This window comes from Eucyclogobius newberryi, unplaced genomic scaffold, assembly GCF_026437365.1.
Source record: "Eucyclogobius newberryi isolate DKJ021-1_F unplaced genomic scaffold, fEucNew1.0.hap1 SCAF_9, whole genome shotgun sequence".
Taxonomy (NCBI): Eukaryota; Metazoa; Chordata; class Actinopteri; order Gobiiformes; family Gobiidae; genus Eucyclogobius; species Eucyclogobius newberryi.
Genome location: NW_027316532.1, coordinates 16810132 through 16825098, shown reverse-complemented (window position 1 = coordinate 16825098; position 14967 = coordinate 16810132). Strand labels below are relative to the sequence as shown.

Here is a 14967-nt window from a genome sequence, read left to right as displayed (position 1 = left end):
CTCTCGCCTCAGGTCCTCGCCAGCCTTCGCACCGTCAGGACGAACTTCGCGGCGCTGACTCACCTCCAGGATCGAGTGGCGAACAAGTGAGCGACGGATCAGATCTGCTCCCGAGTCATGACCGTGAACTCACCGTGTGTTTGTGAATCCTCCAGGAGAGCGCCGTGTAGCAGCCAGACGCCGCTCTGCAAACCCCGCCCCTCAGGTGCGCCCTGCCGTCCCCACGGTAACGCCATCTCACTCTAGTTAAAGGGTCGTTTGTCTTTTCACGCCGAGTAAAACCACAAGTTACCAAAGCTTTAAGTCTACAGTACTCTGGAGAAAGTACACAAGTGAAATACTTCTGATTTCAATTTATTTGGACTGTTTTAAGTTTAAGATTTTCCAATAAAACTGTGTTAATCTTAAATCAGAACTCAGTGACTCTCAAACCGACACTTTTTTCTCTCTTCATCATGATAATCACACAAACATTTAGCGTTGCCAGGTATAAACCAGAGCCAGGGTTTCTCAGGAGAGTTTGTCGATGTCTGTTAAAGCCTGGTGTTCCGCTCAGAAACAGCAGGGGGCGCTGGGACGCTTTAAACGTCTCACAAACGTCATAAACGTCTCAAAAACATCTCACAAACGTCTCGTAAACGATGTCCCTCAGACGAGCCGTGCCAGAAGATGGCCATGGAGACTCTGGAGGAGCTGGACTGGTGCTTGGACCAACTGGAGACTCTACAGACCAGGCACTCGGTCAGCGAGATGGCCTCCAACAAGGTACTCACAGCAGCAGGGTACTCACAGTGACAGGGTACTCACAGCAGCAGGGTACTCACAGCTTCACGTTCCTCCTTAGATCTTCATGTCCCCCCTTAGATCTTCATGCTCCTCCTTAGAGCTTCATGTTCCTCCTTAGATCTTCATGTTCCTCCTCAGATCCTCATGTTCCTCCTTAGATATTTATGTTCCTCCTTAGATCTTCATGTTCCCCCTTAGATCTTCATGCTCCTCCTTAGATCTTCATGTTCCTCCTTAGATCTTCATGTTCCTCCTCAGATCCTCAGGTTCCTCCTTAGATCTTCATGTTCCTCCTTAGATCTTCATGATCTTCCTTAGATCTTCATGTTCCTCCTCAGATCCTCATGTTCCTCCTAAGATCTTCATGTTCCTCCTTAGATCTTCATGTTCTTCCTTAGATCTTCATGTTCCTCCTCAGATCCTCATGTGCCTCCTTAGATCTTCATGTCCCCCCTTAGATCTTTATGTTCCTCCTTAGATCTTCATGTTCTCCCTTAGATCTTCATGTTCCTCCTCAGATCCTCATGTTCCTCCTTAGAGCTTCATGTTCCTCCTTAGATCTTCATGTTCTTCCTTAGATCTTCATGTTCCTCCTTAGATCGCCATGCTCCTCCTTAGATCTTAATGTTCCTCGTTAGATCTTCATGTTCCTCCTTAGATCTTTTTGTTCCGGCTTAGATCTTAAGATAAGATAACATATTCCTTTATTGTCCCACATGGGGAAATTTCATTGGTGCAACGCAGGTAGATACAGAGGTAGATACAGAAGAACAGATCACTTATAGGAAGTCTGAAAAACACTTTCAGTAGAAGATCTCCTATAAATAAATAAAAACTCCCATAGACAAATAAATAAATAAATACATAAATACCATTGCATGTGATCACGACAGTAATTGCACATGAATATGTGTCACGACAGCACATAGATTGCACATGAATTTCACAGTAATTGCACATGAATTGCACATGAATTCCAACAGCAATTGCACATATGACAGAATTGCACATCAGTATTAGGTTAGGTCAGTATTGCGAGTGTTCAGTACTAACAGTTTTTGTTATAAAGTCTGACAGCAGCAGGAAGGAAAGACCTACGGAACCTTTCCTTCGCACATCGAGGGTGGATCAGTCTCTCACTGAAGCTGCTCTCCAGAGCAGAGAGAGTGTCCTGCAGGGGGTGACACTCATGGTCCAGCATAGATGTGAATCTAGCCAGGACCCTCCTGTCCCCCACCTCCTGCACCGAGTCCAGAGCACAGCCCAGGACGGAGCTGGACTTCTTGATGACTCTGTCCAGCTTCCTCCTCTCCCTCTCTGTGATGCTGCTGCTCCAGCAGGCCACACCGTACAGGAGGGCTGATGCCACCACAGAGTCGTAGAAGGTCTTCAGGAGTGGCCCTGTCACTCCAAAAGACCTGAGTCTCCTCAGGAGGTAGAGCCGACTCTGGCTCTTCCTGTACAGTGCGTCTGTGTTATGAGTCCAGTCCAGTTTGTGGTTCAGATGAACACCCAGGTACTTGTATGAGTCCACTCTCTCAATGTCCCGTCCCTGGATGTTCACTGGTGAGGGGGCAGTGGGGTGGCATCTGCGGAAATCCACCACCATCTCCTTGGTCTTCCCCGCGTTGATGAGGAGGTGGTTCCGCTGACACCAGTCCACAAAGTCCTGCGCCAGTCCTCTGTATTCCGCGTCATCGTCGTCCGTGATGAGTCCGATGATGGCAGAGTCGTCAGAGAACTTCTGCAGGACACAGCTGTCCGTGTCATGTCTGAAGTCTGCAGTGTAAAGGGTGAAGAGAAAGGGCGCGAGGACAGTGCCCTGGGGCGCCCCCACACTGCAGGTCCGAGTGTCAGACACACAGTTCCGGGCTCTCACAAACTGGGGTCGGTCTGTGAGGTAGTCCAGGATCCACTCTGCCAGGTCATACTCCACACCAGCCGTCTCCAGCTTGTCCCTCAGGAGCAGTTCCTCCTTAGATCTTCATGCCCCTCCTTAGATCTTCATGTGCCTCCTTAGATCTTCATGCTCCTCCTTAGATCTTCATGTTCCTCCTTAGATCTTTTTGTTCCTGCTTAGATCTTCATGTTCCTCCTTAGATCTTCATGCTCCTCCTTAGATCTTCATGTTCCTCCTCAGATATTCATGTTCCTCCTTAGATCTTCATGCTCCTCCTTAGATCTTCATGCTCCTCCTTAGATCTTCATGTTCCTCCTTAGATCTTCATGTTCCTCCTTAGATCTTCATGTTCTCCCTTAGATATTAATGTTCCACCTCAGATCCTCAGGTATCTCCTTAGATCTTCATGTTCCTCCTTAGATCTTCATGTTCTTCCTTAGATCTTCATGTTCCTCCTCAGATCCTCATGTTCCTCCTAAGATCTTCATGTTCTTCTTCAGATCTTCATGTTCCTCCTCAGATCTTCATGTTCTTCTTCAGATCTTCATGTTCCCCCTTAGATCTTCATGTTCTTCCTTAGATCTTCATGTTCCTCCTTAGATCGCCATGCTCCTCCTTAGATCTTTTTGTTCCTGCTTAGATCTTCATGTTCCTCCTCAGATCTTCATGTTCTTCTTCAGATCTTCATGTTCCTCCTCAGATCTTCATGTTCTTCTTCAGATCTTCATGTTCCCCCTTAGATCTTCATGTTCCTCCTTGGATCTTCATGTTCCCTCTTAGATCTTCATGTTCGATCTTCATGTTCCTCCTCAGATCTTCATATTCTTCCTCAGATCTTCATGCTCCTCCTTCGATATTCATGCTCCTCCTTAGATCTTCATGTTGCTCCATAGATATTCATGTTCCTCCTCAGATCTTCATGTACCTCCTCAGATATTCATGTTCCTCCTCAGATCTTCATGTTCCTCAGATCTTCATGTGTCTTTGTGTGTTCCAGTTCAAGCGGATGCTGAACCGTGAGCTCACGCAGTTGTCGGAGACCAGCCGCTCGGGGAACCAAGTGTCCGAGTTCATCTCCAGCACGTTCCTCGGTGAGTGGCAGAGTGGTTAGTTTCCTCACGTTTCCCTCTCCAAACCTGATGCTGCAGGTAAAAGCCTCATCAGGAGCCACTCTAAACCCTGAGCTCTTGAGTGTTCAAGTGGCTCCAGATGAACATGAACAATACGAGGTGAAGACAAAGACTCCGTGTTTATTATTCACTGATCGTTGAGACTTTGAAGCTTTGTTTATGATATCCATCAATCCATCATTAAGTCTAATTCAGTCTAATTGTATGAAATGTAAAGATTGTTTCTGTAATAAATCCAGAAAACTAAATGTGGTTTAAAGGGCCAGCGACAGGCTTTTACCATTTTCTAATTGTGACTTTATTTGGTGTGTTTATACCTGTTGTACACCGATCAAGCAGGTATTTGTGGAGAAAACGTTGAAAAATCTGTAGTACCAGGTACACTCATACAGGAAGTGACATCACACCAGGGATGCTCATACAGGAAGTGACATCACACCAGGGACGCTCATACAGGAAGTGATATCACACCAGGGACATTCATACAGGAAGTTACATTACACTAGGGGACACCAATGCAGGAAGTGACATCACACCAGGCACACTCATACAGGAAGTGACATCACACCAGGGACGCTCATACAGGAAGTGACATCACACCAGGGACGCTCATACAGGAAGTGACATCACACCAGGGATGCTCATACAGGAAGTGACATCACACCAGGGACACTAATGCAGGAAGTGACATCACACCAGGGACACTCATACAGGAAGTGACATCACACCAGGGACATTCATACAGGAAGTGACATAACACCAGGGGACACTCATACAGGAAGTGACATCACACCAGGGGGACACTCATACAGGAAGTGACATCACACTGGGGACACTCATACAGGAAGTGACATTACACAGGGGACACTCATTCCAGTCAAAGTTTATGCAGAATTTACACAAACAAACAACTTTCTTGACTCTTTAAACATTAATTCAACAAAATAAAGTCGCTCTCATATATTTGTATTTATCAAATTAAATAATGGCGACATTAGATGCATTTTCTGGGTAATTTTCTACTGCGACGTTATTGATTACAAACGGAAGTGACATTAAAAACCTAAAAAAAATTTACTATTCTGGGATAATATTTTTGTAATTAGGGGGCGCTTTGTTCGTTTTCCACAAACTAACGTCGACTAACAATTGTTTTAGTCACATGGTCATTTACATTTTAAATACATTTTAACCAAATAAAGCTTGAAATATGTGGCTGAAGCTGAAGCGTCATAAAAGAGTCTGTTTGGTCCAGAAAACCTTCAAAATATGACTATTATTTTACACAATTAGTTCAATTATTGTTGCTTTTGACTAACAACAATTTCCTCTTTGTTAGTTTTTCGAAACAAGAGTTCTTTCCACATGAACTGTTTCCTGTGGAAGACGTAATACTCAGACCTGTAGATTTATATGACTTTATATATAATACACCTATTATACGTATTGTGATATTATAGATATTGTGCCCAATCATATTTTGACTCGATAAAAATAACTAGACTATATATATATGGGAAGCAAATAATCACCTCACTTTTCACATGATATTAGTTATTATATTACGATAGACTCCATGGTAACGCAGAGAGGAGGGGCTTGAGACGGGTCACGTCAACAACAAACAAAAAAACGTACGTGTAATAAAGACCTAAACATGTGACCGTACGTGTAATAAAGACCTAATCTTGAGACCGTACGTGTAATAAAGACCTAAACATGTGACCGTACGTGTAATAAAGACCTAAATATGAGACCATATGTGGAATAAAGACCTAAACATGTGACCATACATGTAATAAAGACCTAAACATGTGACCGTACGTGGAATAAAAACCTAAACATATGACTGTACGTGGAATAGAGACCTAAACATGTGATCGTACGTTTTTTAAAGACCTAAAAATGTGACCGTACGTGTAATAAAGACCTAAACATGTGACCGCACGTGTAATAAAGACCTAAACATGTGACCGTACGTGGAATAAAGACCTATACATGTGACGTACGTGTAATAAAGACCTAAACATGTGACCGTATGTGGAATAAATGACCTTCTGAATATCCGCTTTGGCAACACCACAAACACGACGCGACCAAAACAAAGGCGAGCGGGTGTTTGTGGGCGTGTGTGAGGATTTTTCCATCTCCCACCGAGCGCAGACATTCCCAGACTTTGTGTGTGGCGTTACCGTGGCAACAGGCTGCCGATAGCACCCAGAGCGAGCGAGTGAGAGAAGGAGAGAGAGATTGAGGAGAGGGTGAGACAAAGAGACAGAGAGAGAGCGAGCACCGGCAGCACGCGGCAGCACGGATGGAGCTCGCCGCCGCCGCCGCACAGCTCCACGGCGACGGCTCTCGTTTGCTCCGGACATGAAGAAGAAGAAGAAGAAGACGAGCGCCTCGAAGCTCGCCGTCGGAAATGAACAGTCGCGTCTGGGCTGCGAGGAAGAGGAGGCACGATGAGCGAGGTGAGGGCGGGTGAAGGCTGGCGAAGGGCGTCCCGCGCTCTCACCCGGCGGGTACAGGGGGGAGGGTCCAGGCGAGTGACGGGTTCTCGGCGGGCGACATGCGTTTCACGGGTGGAAACGCGTGAGTCATTTGGTCCTGTGCGTGTGGAGCTCGGGGGGGGGGGGCGGCTGGGGGCGGCGGCCGGGTTCAAACGGGCCTCTCTGTGTCACGTTACGAGTGGTGAAGCGGTGACAAGGTTCCCGGTTCGTCCTCCCGGTCTGTCCTCGTCCACAGTCAACCTTAGACAGGCGTTTTATTCCACGTCGTGTTTTGATCCTGGTTTTTTGGACCAAACGGACTTTAAAACACAAAAGAAAAGAACTTTTTAAACAAATATAGAGACAATTTTAAAATCAAAATGTCACAAAAGAATAAACATTTTCAGGTTTTCATCAATAACACACTTTATTTGTACGTGTTCTCTCTCTAGAAGCTTCAGTCACAGATTTACACCTTTATTATGCTGAAAATGTGTTTAAAAAGTCTCATTGAACAATAGAAATAATAGTTTAACTCGTTGATTAATAAAATTAATAATAACTTGTTTACTACAAAATGATTGTCTTTTACAAATGATTGCCTTGTGTGCGACTTGTTTCTGCCGCAGTCCAAACATATAAATGTTCTTATAGCTTCATGTCTGCGCTGAAGTGGAGCAAAGGATCATGGTCTTTGTAGTTCTGCTTCTGCAACAAAACGAGGCATTAAAGAAAAACAGCTTGTCATTTGTTTAATTGTGACATTCCACGATATTTGGTCAAACTCTCCAGCAGCATTAAAGTTCACCACGACCTGATGGTCAGCGGTTCAGACCCCGCTCATAAATAATGCTAATAAATAATGCTCATAAATAATGCTCATAAAAAACACTGATTAAAAGAAAATAACAGGTTTAGTTTGTTTAGTTCGAGTTTTTCTAAAATCATATTATCACCAGCAAAAAATATATCTTTAACTGAGAACAACAATAATGTTGATTTAAAATGCTGGACGTGATGGACACGATGGACATGATGGACACTATCGACATGATGGATGTGATGGACGTGTTGGACGTAATGGACGTAATGGACATGATGGACACAGTGGACATGATGGACACTATCGACATGATGGACGTGTTGGACACAATGGACGTGATGGGCAAGATGGACGTAATGGATGTGATGGACGTGTTGGACGTAATGGACGTGATGGGCACGATGGACGTGATGGACATGATGGCTGTAATGGACATGATGGCTGTGATGGACGTGTTGGACTTGATGGACGTGTTGGACACGATGGACGTGATGGACGTGTTGGACGTAATGGACATGATGGACGTGATAGACGTGATGGGCGTGATGGACGTGATAGACATGTTGGACACGATGGACATGATGGACAGTTGCTGTTGTTATAATTGTGTGTTTTGGTCCAATCAGAAGCAGTCGTTTGTCTTGCCTGTTTCAAAGTGTTTAAACAGGTTATTTGTCCTGTCTCTGATCTGATGGACATGACCTAAGGTCCAGCTCCTGGACAATCATGACTCAGAGCTGGTTCAGCCTCTGCAGCTCCTGAGATTCTGGAGGAGGACCTGAACATGAGAAACACCTGGATGTGTCTGAACCTTCAAACGCGCTCCTTATCCTCTCTCACGTCTGTGTCCCACAGACAAGCAGAACGACGTGGAGATCCTGGGCCCCGCCCCAAAGAACAAGGACAAGGACAAGAAGGAGCGCCCCATGTCCCAGATCAGCGGAGTAAAGAAGCCCACAGCAAGTCCCAGCCTGGCCTCGTCCTACTGCATCCCACGCTTCGGAGTGAAAACGCCCCAGGAGAGCCTGCTGTCCCAGGTAAGAGCACCCTAAACCCCCACGAGAGCCTGTTGTCCCAGGTAAGAGCACCCTAAACCCCCACGAGAGCCTGCTGTCCCAGATAAAAGCACCCTAAACCCCCACGAGAGCCTGTTGTCCAGGTAAGAGCACCCTAATCCCCCACGAGAGCCTACTGTCCCAGGTAAAAGCACCCTTAACTCCCAGGAGAGCCCGTTGTCCCAGGTAAGCGCACCCTAAACGCCCACGACAGCCTGTTGTCCCAGGTAAGAGCACCCTAAACCCCAGGAGAGCCTCTTGTCCCAGGTAAAAGCACCCTAAACCCCAGGAGAGCCTGTTGTCCCAGGTAAGAGCACCCTAAATCCCAGGAGAGCCTGTTGTCCCAGGTAAGAGCACCCTAAACCCGCACAAACCCCCTCTGTGTCTCATAAATGTCCTTCTTGTTGCAGGAGATCGAGGACATAAACCGCTGGGGTCTGGACATATTTAAAATCGCAGAGTTTTCTGGAAACCGCCCTCTGACCGTCCTCCTGTACGCCGTCTTCCAGGTGAACATCTCCAACAACGCTTGAGTTTTCACATAATATGTTCAGTTTTCTCATAATTGGAATCATAACTTCAGATGGAGACAAATGTAAATATCCAAACTTCTGATCCAAAAATGTTGAAGCTTCTTTTTTGTGAGAGATGGTCCACACACCTTATGGCTTTACGTCCTCTGAGGACAGCTCCATGATGGCTCCATGATGGCTCCATGTTTGTGCCAGTTTCATGAGGATAAATAAACGTTCCTTTTGTTGCAGGAGCGAGATCTGCTGAAGACCTTTCAGATTCCCACAGACACGTTCCTGACCTTCATGATGACCCTGGAGGACCATTACCACGGCGACGTGGCCTATCACAACAACATCCACGCAGCCGATGTGGTCCAGTCCACGCATGTGCTGCTGTCCACGCCCGCACTTCAGGTACGACACTAGAACCCGGAGAACACCGCTCCAGATGCTTTACGAAGGACAGAAGAACAGAAGATGTCCGGCTCCTTGTTGTGTTTGAAGGACATCTGTTGCTCTTCCAGGAGGTGTTCACAGACCTGGAGATCATGGCCGTCCTCTTTGCCAGTGCCATCCACGACGTGGACCATCCTGGAGTTACCAACCAGTTCCTCATCAACACCAGTATGTTCTTCTGATTTCTTCTGGTCTGGCTTCAGCTGCTGAGCGGAGCTCTCTACAAACAGTTAGGTACACAAAGCCAAAGTATTTAAACCAGGATAAGATCAGGGTTCAAGTTTGAAATGGAGTATTAATCCCTTCCAAAAGTCCAGGTAGTGGAGCTCCACTCTCCATCGCCTGTAGCCTGTTCTGCTGGTTCCTCTGGTTCTTCTTGCTCCTCAGCTCCTCATGTTCCTCTTCTCTGTGTCCCGTGCAGGCTCGGAGCTGGCCCTCATGTACAATGACGCCTCGGTGTTGGAGAACCATCACCTGGCCGTGGGCTTCAAACTGCTGCAGGAGGACAACTGTGACATCTTCCAGAACCTGAGCAAGAAGCAAAAGGACTCTCTGCGCAAGATGGTCATCGACATGGTACAGTAGCAGTCATCTGTGACAGGGCTGTGACAAGGCTCTCTTTACTCCTGTCCTTCACTGACCACAGTGTGTCCCCAGGTGTTGGCCACAGACATGTCCAAACACATGAACTTTCTGGCCGACATGAAGACGATGGTGGAGACGAAGAAGGTGACCAGCCTGGGAGTCCTGCTGCTGGACAACTACTCCGACCGCATCCAGGTATCAGCAGAGTGCGTCTACTGAGGGCTGGACCATACACAGAAAACACGAGTCCAACACGGGTCCAACACGAGTCCAACACGAGTCCAACACGGGTCCAACACGGGTCCAACACGAGTCCAACACGGGTCCAACACGAGTCCAACACGAGTCCAACACGGGTCCAACACGACTCCAACACGGGTCCAACACGAGTCCAACACGAGTCCAACACGGGTCCAACACGAGTCCAACACGGGTCCAACACGAGTCCAACACGGGTCCAACACGGGTCCAACACGAGTCCAACACGGGTCCAACACGAGTCCAACACGGGTCCAACACGAGTCCAACACGGGTCCAACACGAGTCCAACACGAGTCCAACGCGAGTCCAACACGGGTCCAACACGACTCCAACACGGGTCCAACACGGGTCCAACACGAGTCCAACACGGGTCCAACACGGGTCCAACACGAGTCCAACACGGGTCCAACACGAGTCCAACACGGGTCCAACACGGGTCCAACACGACTCCAACACGGGTCCAACACGAGTCCAACACGAGTCCAACACGGGTCCAACACGAGTCCAACACGGGTCCAACACGGGTCCAACACGAGTCCAACACGGGTCCAACACGGGTCCAACACGGGTCCAACACGATTCCAACACGGGTCCAACACGGGTCCAACACGAGTCCAACACGGGTCCAACACGGGTCCAACACGGGTCCAACACGAGTCCAACACGGGTCCAACACGGGTCCAACACGAGTCCAACACGGGTCCAACACGAGTCCAACACGGGTCCAACACGAGTCCAACACGAGTCCAACACGGGTCCAACACGGGTCCAACACGAGTCCAACACGGGTCCAACACGGGTCCAACACGACTCCAACACGGGTCCAACACGAGTCCAACACGAGTCCAACACGGGTCCAACACGGGTCCAACACGAGTCCAACACGGGTCCAACACGAGTCCAACACGGGTCCAACACGGGTCCAACACGAGTCCAACACGGGTCCAACACGGGTCCAACACGGGTCCAACACGGGTCCAACACGATTCCAACACGGGTCCAACACGGGTCCAACACGAGTCCAACACGGGTCCAACACGGGTCCAACACGGGTCCAACACGAGTCCAACACGGGTCCAACACGGGTCCAACACGAGTCCAACACGGGTCCAACACGAGTCCAACACGGGTCCAACACGAGTCCAACACGGGTCCAACACGAGTCCAACACGGGTCCACCACGAGTCCAACACGGGTCCAACACGAGTCCAACACGGGTCCAACACGAGTCCAACACAAAAAACAATCCAAACTGCTTCAAATCACATGTTTTTAATTAAACTGAACTTAAACAACATGAATCCAAACTTCCTTCGAACATAAAACGTGCCCAGAAACTAACCAAAGCGTGTGTTCTTTAGCGGTTAATGAGCTGTTGTTCCTCAGGTTCTGCAGAACATGGTCCACTGCGCTGACCTGAGTAACCCCACCAAACCCCTGGAGCTGTACCGACAGTGGACCGACCGCATCATGGTGGAGTTCTTCACCCAGGGCGACCGCGAGAGGGACAAGGGCATGGAGATCAGCCCCATGTGTGACAAGCACAACGCCTCGGTCGAGAAGAGCCAGGTCAGAACCTCCAGGAGCTCTGCTGCTTTCACACCTGCAAAAGAACACACTATGGACTCACTATGGACACACTACTATGAACACACTATGGACACACTACTATGAACACACTATGGACACACTACTATGAACACACTATGGACTCACTATGGACACACTACTATGAACACACTATGGACACACTACTATAAACACACTATGGACTCACTATGGACACACTACTATGGACACACTACTATGAACACACTATGGACACACTACTATGGACACACTATGGACTCACTATGGACACACTACTATGAACACACTATGGACACACTACTATGGACACACTATGAACTCACTATGGACACACTACTATGGAATCACTATGGACACACTATGGACACACTACTATGGACACACTATGCACTCACTATGGACACACTCCTATGGACTCACTATGGACACACTACTATGGACACATTATGGACTCACTATGGACACACTACTATGAACTCACTATGGACTCACTATGGACACACTACTATGGACACACTATGGACTCATTATGGACACACTACTATGAACACACTATGGACACACTATGGACACACTACTATGAACACACTATGGACACTACTATGGACACACTATGGACTCACTATGGACACACTACTATGGACTCACTATGGACACACTACTATGGACTCACTATGGACACACTACTATGGACGCACTATGGACTCACTATGGACACACTACAATGGACACACTACTATGGACACACTATGGACTCACTATGGACACACTACTATGAACACACTATGGACACACTACTATGAACACACTATGGACACACTACTATGAACACACTATGGACACACTACTATGAACACACTATGGACACACTACTATGGACACACTATGGACTCACTATGGACACACTATGGACTCACTATGGACACACTACTATGAACACACTATGGACACACTACTATGGACACATTATGGACTCACTATGGACACACTACTATGGACACACTATGGACTCACTATGGACACACTACTATGGACTCACTATGGACACACTACTATGGACTCACTATGGACACACTACTATGGACGCACTATGGACTCACTATGGACACACTACAATGGACACACTACTATGGACACACTATGGACTCACTATGGACACACTACTATGAACACACTATGGACACACTACTATGAACACACTATGGACACACTACTATGAACACACTATGGACACACTACTATGAACACACTATGGACACACTACTATGGACACACTATGGACTCACTATGGACACACTATGGACTCACTATGGACACACTACTATGAACACACTATGGACACACTACTATGGACTCACTATGGACTCACTATGGACACACTACTATGGACACACTATGGACTCATTATGGACACACTACTATGGACACACTACTATGGACACACTATGGACTCACTATGGACACACTACTATGAACACACTATGGACACACTATGGACACACTACTATGAACACACTATGGACACTACTATGGACACACTATGGACTCACTATGGACACACTACTATGGACACACTATGGACTCACTATGGACACACTACTATGGACTCACTATGGACACACTACTATGGACGCACTATGGACTCACTATGGACACACTACTATGAACACACTATGGACACACTACTATGGACACACTATGGACTCACTATGGACACACTACTATGAACACACTATGGACACACTACTATGAACACACTATGGACACACTACTATGAACACACTATGGACACACTACTATGAACACACTATGGACACACTACTATGGACACACTATGGACTCACTATGGACACACTACTATGAACACACTATGGACACTACTATGGACACACTATGGACTCACTATGGACACACTACTATGAACACACTATGGACACACTACTATGAACACACTATGGACACACTACTATGAACACACTATGGACACACTACTATGAACACACTATGGACACTACTATGGACACACTATGGACTCACTATGGACACGCTACTATGAACACACTATGGACACACTACTATGAACACACTATGGACACACTACTATGAACACACTATGGACACACTACTATGGACACACTATGGACTCACTATGGACACACTACTATGGACTCACTATGGACACACTACTATGAACACACTATGGACACACTACTATGAACACACTATGGACACACTACTATGAGCACACTATGGAGACACTATGGACACACTACTATGAACACACTATGGAGACACTATGGACACACTACTATGAACACACTATGGACACACTATGGATACACTACTATGAACACACTATGGACACTACTATGGACACACTATGGACTCACTATGGACACACTACTATGAACACACTATGGACACACTACTATGAACACACTATGGACACACTACTATGAACACACTATGGACACACTATTATGGACACACTACTATGAGCACACTATGGACACACTACTATGGACTCACTATGGACACACTACTATGAACACACTATGGACACACTACTATGAACACACTATGGACACACTACTATGAGCACACTATGGAGACACTATGGACACACTACTATGAACACACTATGGAGACACTATGGACACACTACTTTGAACACACTATGGACACACTACTATAAACACTCTATGGACACACTACTATGGACACACTATGGACACTACTATGAGCACACTATGGAGACACTATGGACACACTACTATGAACACACTATGGACACACTACTATGAACACACTATGGACACACTACTATAAACACACTATGGACACACTACTATGAACACACTATGGAGACACTATGGACACACTACTATGAACACACTATGGACACACTATGGACACACTACTTTGAACACACTATGGACTCACTATGGACACACTACTTTGAACACACTATGAACACACTATGGACACACTACTATGAACACACTATGGACACACTACTATGGACACACTATGGACTCACTATGGACACACTACTATGAACACACTATGGACACTACTATGGACACACTATGGACTCACTATGGACACACTACTATGAACACACTATGGACACACTACTATGAACACACTATGGACACACTACTATGAACACACTATGGACACACTACTATGAACACACTATGGACACTACTATGGACACACTATGGACTCACTATGGACACGCTACTATGAACACACTATGGACACACTACTATGAACACACTATGGACACACTACTATGAACACACTATGGACACACTACTATGGACACACTATGGACTCACTATGGACACACTACTATGGACTCACTATGGACA

General features: G+C 46.6%; 1 protein-coding gene across 3 annotated transcripts in view; it reads left to right on the top strand.

Moving 5' to 3' along the window:
* Window positions 1–14967, top strand: part of LOC140353611 (3',5'-cyclic-AMP phosphodiesterase 4C-like) — a 110010-nt gene that overhangs the window by 86089 nt on the left and 8954 nt on the right. For all 3 annotated transcript variants that reach the window (XM_072438257.1, XM_072438259.1, XM_072438258.1), the window contains 11 exons: window positions 13–86; window positions 156–205; window positions 653–765; window positions 3684–3777; window positions 7984–8165; window positions 8594–8692; window positions 8948–9112; window positions 9223–9322; window positions 9576–9730; window positions 9812–9934; window positions 11387–11569. In XM_072438257.1, coding sequence (XP_072294358.1) covers window positions 13–86; window positions 156–205; window positions 653–765; window positions 3684–3777; window positions 7984–8165; window positions 8594–8692; window positions 8948–9112; window positions 9223–9322; window positions 9576–9730; window positions 9812–9934; window positions 11387–11569 — 1338 coding nt within the window. The remainder of the gene's footprint in view (window positions 1–12; window positions 87–155; window positions 206–652; window positions 766–3683; window positions 3778–7983; window positions 8166–8593; window positions 8693–8947; window positions 9113–9222; window positions 9323–9575; window positions 9731–9811; window positions 9935–11386; window positions 11570–14967) is intronic.